At 34.6% G+C, this 17,229-nt stretch overlaps 1 protein-coding gene across 1 annotated transcript in view; it reads right to left on the minus strand.

Annotated features, from left to right (window-relative positions):
- LOC145683923 (uncharacterized) overlaps nt 1-17,229 on the minus strand; it is a 443,098-nt gene that overhangs the window by 116,644 nt on the left and 309,225 nt on the right. Inside the window, exons 11-13 of the mRNA XM_081755604.1 lie at nt 8,064-8,108; nt 5,003-5,056; nt 1,428-1,472 (exon numbers count right to left, since the gene is read on the minus strand). Coding sequence (XP_081611730.1) covers nt 1,428-1,472; nt 5,003-5,056; nt 8,064-8,108 — 144 coding nt within the window. The remainder of the gene's footprint in view (nt 1-1,427; nt 1,473-5,002; nt 5,057-8,063; nt 8,109-17,229) is intronic.

Raw genomic sequence — 17,229 nt, forward strand, 5'->3', positions numbered from 1 at the left:
AGCTACGAGTGAGATATAATTGAATGTAAAATGCGCTTTCAAGCTTTGTTTTATTGTTATGTGTATATAGTATTTATTTTACTAATTTACTATTGCATTTCTAATTTTAGACGAAATAAAGAGTTGATAAAAAGATAAGATCGTCATCAGAATTAGAATTTTCAATAAAACCAGTGCGTAGTTATCTATCTAAAGAAATATGTAACGAAAAAAAACATTTTATTCCAAATAAGAAATAAAAAAGAAAACAGTACATGTATAGTATTAATAGTATGTTCCACTAATAGTCACTACTGTAACACTTATTATAATAATAAATATTTTAATCCCTCTTAATCAGAAAATATACAAAATTACGTTTCTAATAAAAGAAAAATGTTTAAAACAATATTTGCAACACATTATGTTCGTGCGGTCCTTTTGACCGCGCGCGACTACTCGCGTTGCTTTTTCAGCGCGACTTCTCGAGGGTTAAGTTAGCTTCGAAAGAGGCCTGTCCAAATAACGTGCTAAGTACCGATATAAGCCCTTAGAACTCATGAAGATATCATATCCTTCTTTTATATGATTAGGGCAACCCAAATAACGCCACTTCTTTGCAAAGTATGCGTGTGCACGCAGAGATTGAAACAAGCCCGAAAATTAAACCTTAATAAAACGGACTGAATGTTTCCCACATTAAGCATACTGCTAGACCACCTCAATTACTCGCGAGTGTATGAAACTTTCAAAATAACCAATAACTACTTTATTTTTATCATAATCATATTATAAGACCAAAATAGAATGGCAACTATTTCTCTTTCTCCCCACCTATTCCGAACACATGCTTTGCGATGTTGTTTTTTCTTGGAACGTATTTGTCAGCTGTACCAATTGCAACATTCCAATTTCTTGCAAGTGGATGCCGCGTTGAAAGATTCACATCTATTACAAACAAAGATTTTGTTAAGTCAATTACCTCGTAAACGACTGCAACACAACTACTAATATGATTGTTAGAAATAGGGAACAAGTTTACTTGCAATAATCTGGACGTTCAAATGAAATGTGATATGTAACTGTTTTATTTATTTGATATAACATAATCATCTTATGCTATCAAGTGTACGGAAGAAGTAAGAAATAAAATTGGTGGCAATATTGCCCCCCATACATGCGGAGTGTTAGCAGTAGCTATTTTGTTTAAATTTTAATACAGAGTGTGTAATTTAGATCAAAATTTAGAGTTCCTTAATTCTCAAATCCTTGTATCATTATGCGAAAAGCAAACACTCAGTGCGTCATTTACCTAGTATATCTGCCATCCGATAAGGAGAGACGTGGTACTATTTTATTTGTTTCCGTGTCTCCTTCACAGTGTACCTAGGAAAAGTGTATATATAAGCATAAAGATTTTGATCAAAAATACATAACTTAAAACATACCAACTTGACTCGACGTTTGCCCGTGTGGACCATATATCAGTTTACCTACAAAGAGACAAGATTTCCATAATGCTTTCTACAAACAAAGAAGAAAGTACAAATATAACTAAATTGTGGGTAGAAAAGAAAATAAATGTTAAATCAAGATTTAAATAGTACATTTACTATGAATCTTTGCAATTCACTCGTCAAATCACGAAATATAAAAGTGAATCATTTTGTATAGAAACAAAAATGGCAAACATTTAAAAAATGGAGACCTATATGGTATCCTATTTAAATATATCAAAAAATTTAGTTTATATTTTAACTGAAGGTAATGAAATGATCGTATTACCAATAATATTCATTGAGGACTTGTAGCAAAAGTAATTCTATACGAAAAGACAACGGATTGAAAGTGTGAATAACAGTCACGTTAAAATAACGTAGAACGGGCAACTTAAGTAAGAAGTTTCAAAAATGACCATCGTTCCTTAGATACACAAAACCTACTTTGTACGTTTTGTTACTTCATTTTCTATAGCAGTACAAGCGATAATTTGCCATTTATATATTCCTAAAGAATGATGATTTTGTTACGCAGTTGATAATTATAGATCGTACTTTGAGGATACTTAAATTTTGTACCACAAAGTGATCAAAATCGACATTTTCTATAAAGCAAGCAGTATTATGAAATAGTAAAGTTGGTTGAAAATACAAAATCGCTACTCTTTTTGTCTCTTACATGACAAATAGTATTAGTCCAATAGTTTTGTATCTAAAGAACATCTTTTGAATTTTTCGACATCATTATTTCTACATTCGTTGAGGTAGCTTTCTTCTCTGATATCAGCAACATCTTCTCAGCTTTTAGTATCATTGATAAATATCGGTCTCTTAATTTCAAACCAGCCTATTTATTATAGTAATGAAAACGCATATTTTACAATTTTTTCCTATTACCTCAGTAAAAGATTTTTACCACATTTTATAATCGCAAATTCAGACAGCATACATTCTGTAGGAAATGTATAATGCGTCTAAGAAATGTTAATTAAAAAAAAAAAACAGTTCATATTTTACTGTTGGATTTTCACATGTTCACAATGTATTTACTCAACTTTACGATGTACCTGAACTGCTACAACAAGGTAGTATGTAATATATACCCACACCTATAACTGGCCTTCGCCTTATTTCTATTGTCATTCAACTTACGGTGTGAGTGACAATTGACACCAGACCTCCACAAAAAGCGACAGAACTTTCTTGGTTACCACTATAAATAGCAATAATTCATATTATATTGAATGTAGATAAAAATTTATTCTTTTAATGTATTGACCTGCATATGCTCTTCACGTACAGTTATGCAGACCTAATATATAAGCATGAAAGAACGATTTGTTAATACAAGTAGAAAGGTCGTTCTGACTTGATTTACATCTTACTTTTTTCTTCTTTCACGATACACTGTTGACCTCGCCATTACAATTGGAAGAAAGTAGTACTTAAGTCTGGATTCAGGTAGAAGAAGAATACACAGCATTATAATCCCTGGAAATTACAGCACATTTTACCAACAGCTGCATGTACGTGAGTAGACAACATAGAAGGTCATCAGCAAGGACAGCGCTGGAGGGTTTCTGTAGATAGAGGGTGAACAGACTGATGACATTCTCAGGCGATTGGTGGCAATGTCTACAGAGTGCCCACCGTCATGCAAAACCGTATGCAACTGGGTGGGCGGCTGCAAAAGTGGACGTATATCAACGGAGAATGGAACCAGTTCTGGAAGGAAAGTGACTGTGATAACACCAGTGAACATTTCAAGAGTAGAGAGGCTTATTCAGGACATAGGTGCATCACGCTCACGAAACTGTAGGCGGTCACGGGCATTGCCAGAATTAAATTGCACCTCATAGTACACGAACACTTTAAAATGAATAAGGTATCTGCAAGGGGGTTTCCCAAATCCCTAAATGCAGCACAGAGGAAGGGCGCTAGTACATATCTTCTGCAACGCTACAGCCAAAATCCAGAGGGCTCCATGTCAGAACTCGCGACGAACAACGAGACTTGGCTGCACTACAATGAGCCAGAGACCAAAGTAAAATCAATGCACTGGAAGCATAAAGGCAGCCCCAGGGCAAAGACTTTCCGTACACAACCCAAGTCCTCTGTAGGCAAACGCAAGTCCACAGGCTTCTGCGACAAGGATGAAATCATCCTTATTGACTTGCTGGAACTGCGGTTCCACCATCAACAGCGAGTCATACGTGACAACTTTCGAAATTTGCGCTGATCAATTCAGAGGAATTGACCAGGAGACAGGGCGGAATATGTGTTCCTTGAACTCGACAACGCTCGCCCCCACTTGAGTCAGCCAACAATAACTGTATTAAGTGTTATGGATCCAGTGTCTGCCATGCCCAATTTATTCGTCTGACTTGGCTCCTGCTGATTATTACCTATTCGGGGCACTGAGATAACCGCTGCGTGGACATCATTTCGCCCACTTCCATGACTGCAAGACACTATCCGGATTTTGTGCGACAGACTCAGAGAAAGCGGCTCGTAAAGGACGTAGAAAAGTTGCCACATCGGTGCAACAAATGTGTAGTTCTTAATGGAGACTATCTGGAGAAAGTTGATGTATCGGCTGAGGGATTTTGTATAACATAAGTAACAAAAACAAAGTAAAAATTAATACAGAAGCCCACAGGGATTGCCAGAATTAAATTGCACTTTATAGTACACGAACACCTTAAAATGGGTAAGGTGTCTGCAAGGGGGCTTCCCAAATCTCTAAATGCAGCACGAGCGTAACAGAGCAAGGACGCTAGCACAAATTTTCTGCAACGCTACAGCCAGGTTCCAGAAGTCCTTCGTAATTTATATACAAAGTGGTCAAAAGTCAGGTCACTGCCCTCACTCACGAATTCTTGTTAAATGTCTTTCTTCATGGAGCACAGATGCTCTAAGAATATTCAATGCAGCTAAGAAAACATAATTAAACAAGAAGATAGTTATGTTGTAGTCTGTCGTTTTAAATATAACTTCGTTTTTTAACAGAAATTTTGGATATTTTCTTTCTCCTTCTGCATTGTTATCTTAATAATACTTCATCAATTATGAACCGTTCCATTCTGTTGATCCTCTCACAACACATATTCAAAGTGATCATCCCGCACAACAATGATAAGTATATTTTTGCAAGCATACATACACATCTATCTATCTATCTATCTATCTATCTATATCTATCTATATCTATATATATATATATATATATATATATATATATATATGTAATGCATAATTAAACAAACTTCTTTAATTTGCTGCTCAAAATATATATTCTAATACTGAGTACGGCATGGCCTTAATTTGGTCTTCAGTGAGAGTTGCAAACGCGAACATAAATAAAATAACTTATACAATTTTTAGCATTGTCACTCACTAAAATACCTTTATTAAGTTGAAAAATATATTGCCGTTAATACAAATTCGCTACTAATGTTATCAAACAGTATTCATAAACTAAACCATTATTACGTCTCTAAATATTGATAATAAAGAATACCTACCTATAAATGTTTCTCTTGGACCAGCAGATTGGGATGTGTTACCATCTATTTTCACTGGAACATGTAAAAATCAATGTTATTTATACCCACATTTTTTATAATGTTATACATTGTTATTAAATATTAACGATTTTTCCTTATCAAATGAAAGTATTTCGCAAAAGAAGTTTATAATGAACTGACAGTAAAATTATAATATTAAGTTTGTATTTAAAACGATATCTAAAGTTTGATATTTTACATAATCTATAATACATTAATACTAGAAATACAATTTTTTTCTGTGCTAAATAAACTAAAGTAAGAGTATAGGAATATGTATAATATAGTAAGTAACATATCTACGCCGCGTTATACATTCAAATTTGATAATATATACGAAGTAGATGTTTTCTTTACGATCATTAACACGTATTGAACAAATTTCATTCTACAATACATAAAACAAATTTCGCGATTAAATCGTTACGATTAGATTAACAAAAGAACCTTAAAATCAGATATACGCATTTTATATAAGACATTTACGCATTTTATATTGTCCGACTGCAATTCACAAACAAGAATAACAAGATTTCCAGACCTACAGTACATACGAATTTTGTATTGTTAGGTTAATGAAATACTATCGTACGAAGAGTTCATATGTGCTTTTCACAATCTCAACATACTTTGGAAATCAAAAATTACAAGCCCATTGTATTAAATTCTTGAATCTCTCTATCAGACAAATATATCTTCTGTTCGAAATGTTTATAATGCTCTGAAGGATACACATAGAACGAAAATATGAAGTTATGTTTACCATCCTGAGGTGGCGTACTTGATTATTCATTTATTTAAATGCATTTTTCAGAACTGACTAACACTATAGTATAGTGCTCTGTCTATTAAATATAACGTTCTTTCCTTTTTTAATTTGAAATGTATGCATTTTTACTTACACAATCCACATATATCATGATTTTTTAAAGTATTATCAGATTTCATGAATACAATCTCTGATTTCTCCGTCAATATGTTCTTGAGTTATTTCAGTTAATTTTTTTTAATCAGGAAATCGACGAAAGATGATAGTAGAAGCAAAAGCTGTACAGTAGTTTCTGGAGAGAAATTGATAAAACATAAATACTATAATGGGTCTAATTACTTATCCATCTTCTCAGGAGTTATGACAAAACACAACATTGTAACAGCAGTGGTACTACAACTCATAGTTAATACATATGATTACCTCCGAATATTGCTAGCAGCAAGATTTTACTATGTGCTGTTTACCTTGAAATGTCAACTTTAATGTAAAGAAAGTACCTTCAATTAAAGATATGCCTTTTTTGATGTCAATTCCTACTTTTGAGTTTTTACCTCTTTCGCGATATCCAGTCCTCCGTTTCAGGTACATAATTCTTGGTTCTGGATCAGGGTATTCGACTCTCGATTCTGAACAGGTACATTTTCGTTTCTATTACGGGCATCCGAATCTGTGCTTCGAATCCGGGATCATCGATTCTCCTCGGATACAGAACCGGGTATCTTTGAAACAAGCTACCTCGGATTCAAAACTTTCTTGTCATGTATAATTTGCAGTACTCCCTGAATTATATTAAGTTAATTTCGGAAGAGGCCTGTTGGAACCACGTGTTACATGGGTTTTATTAGAAACACCATTAGTACTATTGCAACAGGGATAAGTGGCAGAAATCCACCAATCAAAAATGCGAATGTGTGATTCTATGACATAATTTACAAAATGGAGCACCAATTTTGACTTTAAAGGTCCCGATACTATTTACGGAACTCAATAGCATTTCCATGTTCAGAATCTATATGAAATATCAATTTACCCTAACATTTTTCCAATTCTTGCAAAATTAAGTTCTAAATTAATATAATCTTTCAAACTATAAATTTACATTTTGCTCTTTATTAGGATCCAAGATCCTTTGCTACATATTCAGCTACGGGTTGTTGCAGTCTCTCTGAATGTCGAGGAATCCCTTCAGAATACATCCCACACAGTTTCTTCAATCCACCATTTCATTCGTTTCTCATCACCACCGTCTCCTTTAGCCTAGCCGGCATGACCGTGGGACATAAATTTAAAAAATAGTTTCGAAAGAGGCTTGTCCAAATAAAGTGCTGAGTACCGATATACCCTCTTAGAACCCAGGAATCATATCATACCCTTCTTTTATATGATTAGGGCAGCTCAAACAGGGCCACATGTAGGCAAAGTGTGCGTGTGCACGCAGAGGTAAAAACAAGCCCGAAAATTAAACCCTAATAAAATGGACTGAACGTCTCTCACACTAAGCATATTGCTGAATCACCTGAATTACTCGGGAATGTATGAAATTTTTAAAATAACCAATAATCACTTTATTTTTACCATAATCATACATATAAGACTAAAATTGAATTTCAACTATTTTCTCTCTCTCTCCGCCCATTCCGAACACATGCTTTGTGATGTTGTTCCTTCTTGGAACGTATTTGTCAGCTGTACCAATTGCAACACTTCAAATCTTCCAACTGGAGGCCGCGTTGAAAGATTCACAGCTATTATCAACAAACATGTTGTTAAGTCAATTGCCACGTAAACGACTGGAACACAACTACTATTATTATTGTTAGAAATAGGGAACAAGTTTACTTGCAATAGTCTAGATGTTCAAATGAAATGTGAATGTGTAACTGTTTTACTTATTTGATAAAACATAGTCATCTGATAGACTATCAAGTGTATAGATGAAGCAAGAAATAAAATTGGTTGTAATATTGCCTCCCATATATGACGAGTGTTAGCAGTAGCTATTTTGTTTAAATTTTAATAGCAGAGTGTGTAATTCAGATCAAAGTTTAAAGTTCTTTAATTTTTAAAACCTTGTATCATTATGCGAAAAGCAGAAACTCAGTGCGTCATTTACCTTGCATAGTTGCTATCCAATAAGGAAGGACGTGGTACCATTTTATTAGTTTGTGTGTCTCCTTCATAATATTTAGGGAAAGTGTATATATAAGCAAAAAGATTTTGATCAAGAATACTTAACTTAGTACTTACCACGTTGACTAGAAGAGTGCTCGTGTAGACCATTTAACAGTTTTCCTACAAATACACGAGAGTGCCATAATGCTTTCTCAAATAAAGAAGATAGTACACGTATCACAAATTATGGGTAGAAAAAAAAACAAATGTTAAAAGCAAGATTTGAATAGTACATTTACTATGAATCTTTGCAAATCCTCCGTGAAATCACGAAATATAAATGTGAATCATTTTGTACAAAAACAAAATGGCAAACATTTAAAAAATGGATCCATATATTGAATCATATTGAAATATATAAAAAAAATTAGTTTATATTTTAACTGAAGGTAATGAAGTGAACGTATTACCAATAGTATTCATTCATCATCATCATCATAGATATTCTGCCTTTATTGGCATGTCACCTGCCGCAGCTGAGAAGCTTCCATGTTCCACGATCCTCCGCTAACCTCTTCGTTTTCACGTATGATCTTTCTGTTTTAATATCATCCATTAATTGTAGTCTCCTTCGCCTTAAGGACTTGTAATAAAAGTAACTCTATACGAAAAGACAACGAATTGAAAGTGTAGGTAAGAGTTACTTTGAAATTATATAGAACAGGCAACTTAAGTGAAAGGTTTCAAAAAATAACCATCAATTTAATCTGCAGCAAATAACAATGATTCATATAATATCACTTCCTTAGACACACAAAACTTACTTTGTACGTCTTGTTACTTTATTTTCTATAGCAGTACAAGCGATATTTTGCCATACATAATTCTAAAGAATGATGATTATCTTACGCAGTTAAGAATTATAGAACGAACTTTGAGTTTACGTGAATTTTGCACCACAAAAATGATCAAAATCTTCCTTTTCTATAAACCAAACAATAGTATAAAATAGTAAAGTAGGTTGAAAATACAAAATCGCTACTTTCTTGTCTTTTACATGAACCATAGTATTAGTTCTATGGTTTTGTGTCTAAAGAAGATTTTTGAATTTTTCGGCGTCATTATTTCTACATTCGTTAATATAGCTTTCTCCGCTGATATCGCCAATATCAGTTTTTATTCTCATTGATAAATCTCGGCTTTTAAATTTCGAACCAGCCTGTTTACTATGGTAATGAAAACGCATATTGCCTGATGTTTTTCTATTACCTCAGTAAAAGATTGTGCCACATTTTATAATCGCACATTTTACTTCATTTTAACACATTGCTAGCGGATAAGGATATCCGAGTGTCGATTCTGAACACGTATATTTTCGTTTCTAGTACGGGCATACGTATCTGAGATTTGAATCCGGGATCATCGACTTTACCCGGATACAGAACCGGGTATGTTTAAAACAAGTTACCTCGGATTCAAAACTTTCTTGTCAGATATACTTTGCAGCACTCCCTGAATTATATTAAGTTAGTTTTGTAAGAGGCCTGTTGGAAGCACGTATTACTTGGGTTTACTAGAAACACCATAAGTACTATTGCGACGGGGAAAAGAGGCAGAAATCCATCAATCAGAAAACGAATATGTGGTTTTATGACATAGTTTGCAAAATGGAGCACATGTATTATCAATTATAACTTTAAAGGTCCCGATACTATTTACGGAACTCAATTTCAGTTCCATGTTCAAAATCTATTTGAAATATCAGGTTAAACTAATATGTTTTTTTCTAATTCTTGCTAAGTTAAGTTCTAAATTAATATATATCTTCCAAACTATAAATTTATATTTTGGTATTTATTAAGATCCAAGTCTCCTGTGTTACATTTTCAATTACGGGTTCCTGCAGTCTCTCTGAATGTCGAGCTAATCCTTCCGAATACATTCAAATATAATTCCCTTATTCTATATGATTAGAGCAGTTCAATCAGAGTCACTTTTATGCAAGGTATGCATGTGCCCACAGAGGTTGAAAGAGGCCAAATATTTGTAAAAGTAAATAATGGAAAAATGTAATAAATCTTTACCCTATCTTTATTTTTGTTTGTCTTTTAGAATTCAGAATATCCAGATTAATATTTGATCGCCTGAATTATAATCGAATGTATGAAACTTTCAAAATAAACAATAGTGCTTTTTTAGCGTTTATAACCATTTACGAGGCCAAAATATAACTGCAATTATTTTCTCTTTCTCCTTCGCATCTTCCAATAACATACTGTAGGATCCTGTTCTATCTTGGTACGTATTTCTCTTGTGTACTAATAACAACACCCCTATTGACTGCAAGTGTATGCCACATTGAATGGTTCATACCTATTACCAACAAAGTTGATGTTAAGGAAATTCGCACGTGAAACGCCAACAAGGAAAGAGAGCGAGATTATATATATCGAAGTTTAAGATGATTTATACACTAATCGATAGCACTAATGACGACTATTAAGAAACTGTAAGAAAAGTTTTCCGAATGCATATACCGTGTGAGTTTTATTAATATACACGGTGTCCAGATAGTCCGTTGCCATCTCTAGAAATAGCCAACGGTGAGATTGATGAAAAACGAAAACACACGTTTCATCAAAGACTGCACAACGTATCAAAGCAAAATGTGTTGTCCCAGGGCCAACTGCAGGGTCGAAGGTAGGGTTCTACTGAACAATTTCAAATTGTAAGGGGATCAAGTAACATATTATTTTAAATCTATTGTTAAATTAAAGCAGATAGAACAGGTCTAGACGCATTGCTATAAATCTTTGCAATCATCTTGCGTTTTAGTTCTTTGTGTAGTCGGGTTTCGGTTTATTTCACTTTAATTGGTATAACCAAAGTAAAGAGAGAAAATATCCCTACTGCGGGATGCTACTCTTTGGGCTTATTAATGTGTAAAGAAAGAAAGAATCAAAGAAAGAAAAAAGGAAAGAAAAGAAACAACAAGAACAGGAAAAAAGAGACTGAGATTATGTAACGAAGTGGAGAACAGTTTATACACTAATCGAAAGCACTTAATTTTGCTAATTAAGATAGTGTAATGTTGTTGGTTCAAATGCATGCGCGGTGCGAGTCATATGCATGTTTAATTGTATGATTCTCCATTTTCACGGAATATTACATCAGTTCGCACGGGAAATGTTTTGAATAGCGTTTGAAACTGACTTCCTAGATATTCCCTTTTGACAAAAGTGCTAAATCGTAGTTCATTTACATGCGCACGGAATGACTACTTCCATTCGTATGTTGATATTTGTTATGGTGAGGAGCACGTTGCTCGAAGCGCCGTCGATGCGTAATATAAAAACGAAGCGAGGAAAGTTAGCGTGCATGCTTCCAAGTGTGGGGTGTTGTCTGCATGAATCGTATTACGAAACGACTTATTTTGGAACGTTTGTCACTATCGCATTCTCTGCTGTGCTGTTGATTCAAGTAACATCAGGATCATGGGAAAACATGGTACGAACACTGGACGAGCTGTGCATGCTTACATTGCCTGGACGATTGAAAGACAAGAATGAGAATCCAGCCGTAAGTGCTGTTATGCTTCTCGCAGGAGTAATTTTACATTAAAGAATTATTCAGCTTTTGTAATACTTGTTTGTTTACAGTTGCAGAACTGACACAAATGAATATTGCTGATGTGCTACCACTTGTCATTGACCAAGTTCAAATTTATCTCCGCAATAATAGAATCGTTGTTTCCAACAAGTGAATGAGAAATTGAATTTGCGGCAACCATCAATGACATCATGGTTGAAATCTGTGACAAGAGTGATGCAGTATCTGACTTACTTGTTTTCACCGACTTTTCATGATTGATGCAGAAATACCGAGTGATAAACTTCCATCATAAAGAGCACGGTAGAATAAGCTGCTGGTGCTGATCTGTATCCGCCAGGGTCGTCCACGAGGCTCGAAGACATATACTGACGACGAGAAGAAATTGATGATTAATTATATTTGAACATATGTTGGCACATGCAGGAAAATCACATCAATTCGTAAGAAATATTCATAGGCGCCAGAGTAGTCTCAAATACGCCGATGGAAGAAAAAACAGATTCAATCCGGTGGTGACATGGAAACTATGCTGAAAAGAATTGCTGAAGGTGCCCTTACAGATTTTAGAAAAAAAATCTAGCTATAGGACTTGATATCTAGAACAAAGACCTGCACATTTGGGCTGCTCAACACGCTGGGAAATATATCTCTCATTTGTTTGATGCTTCTCATTGGTTTGTAAAAAAGTTCAAGATCAACAACGGAAATACCAGCAGAAGAATTACTGCATTTGTTACCAAGACATGCTTTGAATATATAGAACGGCTGCAGAATTAAGACAAACAGTGGTCAATGAAAATTCTTGATCTTATGAATAGTAGAAAAAATTCTGCTATATTTGTATTCAATGCTGATCCGTCTTGATGCTTGTACGTGATGACAAGGACAATATCGCTTGCTTACGTTCATGAAGATAAAGTTGAAAAATCAGAGCAGTCCAAAAACCCAATGACTCATTCATGTACAGTCCTGCCGATTATTGCAGTAGATGCTACGGTGTACGAAACACTTATAATCAACGTAAAGGGGCCTACTGAAACTTTTAACCACTCGTTTGGCTATCAATCACACAACCAGAAAATTTGGACCTTGATTTTCTACTGCTTCAGAACTTGGGACAATTACCTAAAAAGTTAGAAACCTTTGTGAAACTCGTGCGCGGTTATTGCAAGATTCTCCAGAGAAATCGCCGTGTAGTGCTCATGTCCACTTTAAATAATCAAATAAGCTTACCAAGATACATTCGCTTGAACCAATATACTTTCATAAAAGCTGGATTCAAAACTGGTGTATGTCCTGATTTCGAGTCTCTGAATGCATTAGTTTTCCAACATGCAATCGGTATTTGTTGTCATTGTGAGACACCTGCACTTATTCGATGTCCTGGTGTAAGAAACAGCGCACAAAGAGCGAGAAAGCATATACTCGCACAATATAAGTATTCGGGAAAATGTTATTACATTTTAATAATAGGCGTCATTACCGCTTTAGATTGGTGTGTAAACCATCTTCCACTTTGAGATATCAGGCGCCTAATATCAAAAACAGACAAGTCCATTTTTACCGAAATAGAGCTATATATCGCTTGTTACATGTTTGATCTAATTGACTTCCAGGAAAGCAGAATTTTGTTTAAATGCATAATATTTTATACTAAAAACTAGTTCAAATATTGTACGTGTGTATTACTCGAGAACGATTACTCGAAACTAAGCGAAATGGATGTTGCGTATTTTGATACTAGGCGCCTTATTTAATCTTCCTCTCTTTTGTTGTGAGAAACAATCATTATTACTATTAGTATTATTTTAGAAATATGGATCAAGTTTACTTGTAATAGTCTGGAATTTCAAATACGATGTGCGATTGTAACTGTTTTCTTCTTTAATTTGGACTCACTCATAATCTGATATATAACATGAATTTAGGTGAAGGGAGAAATTTATTCGCTGTTGTATTGCCTCCCATATATGCGGAGTAGTATGAGTAGCTACTTTTTTTTTTCAAATTTCATAGCAAGGTGTGTAATTCAGATCAAAATGTAAACATTCTCATTTTTAAAAAAAAAACATTGCTTCATTATCTGAAAAGTAAACTCGGTACGTCATTTACCTAGTGTACTTGTTATCAAATAAGGTAGGACGTGGTACCATTTCCTTTGTTTACATTTGCCCTTCATATTTTTTGGGGAATGTGTATATAAAAAGATTTTGCTCGAGAATATTTAATGCAGTACATACCAACTTGACTCACAGATTCTCCGTGTAGAATATTTCCCCGCTTACCTCCAAAAGATACCAGAGTTTCTTAACACTTTCTCCAAACAAAGAAGAATGTATAAAGCATATAGAAAAGAAAAAAATGTTTTACTAAATAGAAAGATATAATTTAACACATTTACTCTGAGTCTTTGCACACCCTCGTAATATAACGACTGTAAAATCTACGGGAATTAGTTGTGGTTGTTGTGGTATAGTTCTTTCAAGAGTTAGTGATATTTTTGATTTGGGAATAGATATATAATTCTTATAAGGTAAATATGTTGGCAAATCAACCATATATAAAAAATGAAGGATGATAAAAATAATAGCTATAAGAGCGGACGGAATCAGAAGTATAATCAACTTGCAAGAAAGAAGATGATTATTATAGTATTAAGGTGTTCTTTATGAGGTATTTGTGAAATAAATAAAGTATATTACAAACAAGAAAGGGAATAAGAGGATAATCATGTCGATAGTTCTAAAAAGAAGAGGCGAAACATTATGGAATTAGAATTCGAGGAAATTATTTTATTCTCGTTTTAGGAAACCTTGCATTGAAGTTATTGATTGTTGAAGGTTTTCAAAATTCAGAATAAAGTTCAGATCAAAGTTATCAGACAATATTCTTTGCTCGGTTGTATAATTATTGGAATGTCTATATGATAAGCTCATAGTATCTGCAATCCCTCCCTTTTTCCTTTATTTCTGATAAATGGTTTAATTTGGTCAACGGTGATATCTTGGATTCTTGTTTCAAATTTTTCGGATAGATCATGTATAGGTTAGACTTTAGCTCACAAAATCATCTTCGCTGGTCTACGGAAGGATTTTAAAAAATACCCTTTATCTGAATGGAGGGTAGAAGAGAATTTTGTGATCCAAGATGAGTGTTAATTTTAATGATTTTTATCATAATTCATGTTATCTTTTTGACAGATTTTTAAAATTTACGTTTACGACGACACTAAGTTTTGAAAGGGATTCTTTCTCTGTTTTGTTAGATGGGATATGCCAAATTGGAAGCGAGTCAGAGTCCTTAGTTCGTAGCCAAGGCGAAAAATGTTGAGTGTTCCTATTTGTAGATATTTTTTTTTTTTTTTTTTTTTGCTTGCAATGTGTACTAGCCATCTTTGTAATTGTGTCTGATGTTCCTGGACTACGAATTTCAAGGAATTTTGGATGGTTTTGTTTATTGATCCTAGTAGTCCAATACTAAATTGGTTAAAAGCTGGCTAAGCAAAGGTTATATTTCTCAGCATATGGTCTACGGTACTTTACATATACCCCTTTTACATTTTTTACTATATTTTTAAAATCATATCCCACATTCCTTCCAAATGAAAAAAGGACTAAAATTAAAGTAGCCGTGGGTTTTAGACAAAGAAGAAACTCCTCAATCATAAAAATTCGCAAACATGTAAAAATAATAACAACTACACTACTTGTCATTCAAACATGTAACTCACCCACACTATCAGAAAGCAGTTGTTGAGTTGATTTTAGTTTAACGTCCCTTTCAGCAGCGAGGCTATATGAGACGAAGACCTACTGATTAACGTCGAATTCGAACTACATGAGCTCCAGCTGGGAATCGAACCCGGGTCTCCCAGCCCTCAGAAAGTATTTTTGATCCTTATTTCCGCCAAATATTGTTCAATGCAGAGCCAAATTTGAACGCATCTTTGTAGAAAGGCCATCAGATGTACTTAATTTAGAATATTTTACATTGGTATAAGGCATATCTTCATGTAATATGGGATCAAAAGCAAAACATTTCAGGAATATAGCTTTATATATAAGGTCTATGAGATTACAGTAGCAGCTTAAATAGATTGAACTTGTGCCAATTATTAACAATTCATATATTGATTGAGTTGATTTTTTAGTTTAGCGTCCCGTTCAGCAGCGAGGCTATATGAGACGTGGACCTACTGATTAACGTGGAATCCGAACCACATGAGCTCCCGCCGGGAATCGAACCCGGGTCTCCCACGCCAAAGTTTCATATATTGAATGCAGATAAACATTTATTTCTTTAATTTACTAACCTGCATATACTGTTAAGTTGAAAATATGCAGACGCAATATAGAAACAGGATAGTAGGAATTCCATACACCACTAATTGATATATAGATTAAGTCCAAAGTCAGGCCACCTTCCTGACGAAGGGAACGCTGTTCGCTTGATATTCTACATCGATCATAGATACTGCGTGAATGGTGAATCAATATAAGGCACATAAGTAACAACTAAGGTACTCATAGTAGAATCTTACATTTTGGATATAGCTGTATTTGCTAAATAGAAAATTTCTCTCGGTCTTTGTTTTCTTCTGTACTGTCGTATCAATAACCTTTCACCAATAAAGGGATTGTTTCATTCTGTTGATTCCCTTATAACACATACTCGAAGTGATCACCCTCTACAATACTGATTGGTTTCTCCTTTCCATGTTCAGACATGTAGCAATATATATATATATATATATATATATATATATATATATATATATATATATATATATATATATATATATATATATATATATATATATATATATATATATGAGGCGTGTTTTTAAAGTAAGGTCCGTTTTGTTGTAAACACTAGTAGTTCGCGCGCATACCGCAACGAGCTTGTGCGTCATGTATCGGCATGCCTCGGGAACACCTGTGCTCAGTTTCGGATCTGTAGCTGACTGTACGGTTGTGTTCTGTGCTTTCACAATGTTTAAGACTATCAAGTCGCCCGTCGCGTGTTACGTTCGCTCAGTGATACGGTTTTTGTCAGCAAGAAACCTGTCTGCTGCAGAAATTCATCGACAGATTTGCGAAGTGTCCGGTGATACTGTTATGAGTGCAAGCAAAGTGCGTAAGTGGGTACGAGAATTCAAAAATGGCAGCGACAACGTCCAAGATGAGGACCGCTCCGGTCGCCCTTCTTCGATTACAGACGATTTGGTGGCTCCATTTGAAGCGAGGGTACGTGAGAAACAACGCTTCACAATAACAGGTCTCTCAAAAGAATTTCGTGATGTGTCGAGATCAGTGCTTTACAAAATTGTTTCTGAACACGTAAAGTTTAGGAAACTGTACTTCCGTTGGATTCCGAAACTCCTAACAGAGGACCACAAAAAACAAAAATTTTAGTGTGCAATGAAATTCGTGACTCGTTATCATGAAGAAGGTGACGGCTTTTTGAGTCAGATCGTAACTGGAGACGAAACATGGGTTTCGCATATCACGCCCGAATCGAAACAACAGAGCATGAAATGGACACACACACACTCGCCTGTAAAGGTGAAGGCCAAACAGACTCTGTTCCAGCGCAAAATCATGGCGTCAGTATTTTCGGATAGGCATGGTGTTTTGTTGGCCGACTTCATGCAACGAGGAACCACTATCAATGCAGAAGCATACTGCCA

The sequence above is a fragment of the Thermobia domestica genome, chromosome 4 (assembly GCF_964235325.1).
Source record: "Thermobia domestica chromosome 4, izTheDome1.hap1.1, whole genome shotgun sequence".
Taxonomy (NCBI): domain Eukaryota; kingdom Metazoa; phylum Arthropoda; class Insecta; order Zygentoma; family Lepismatidae; genus Thermobia; species Thermobia domestica.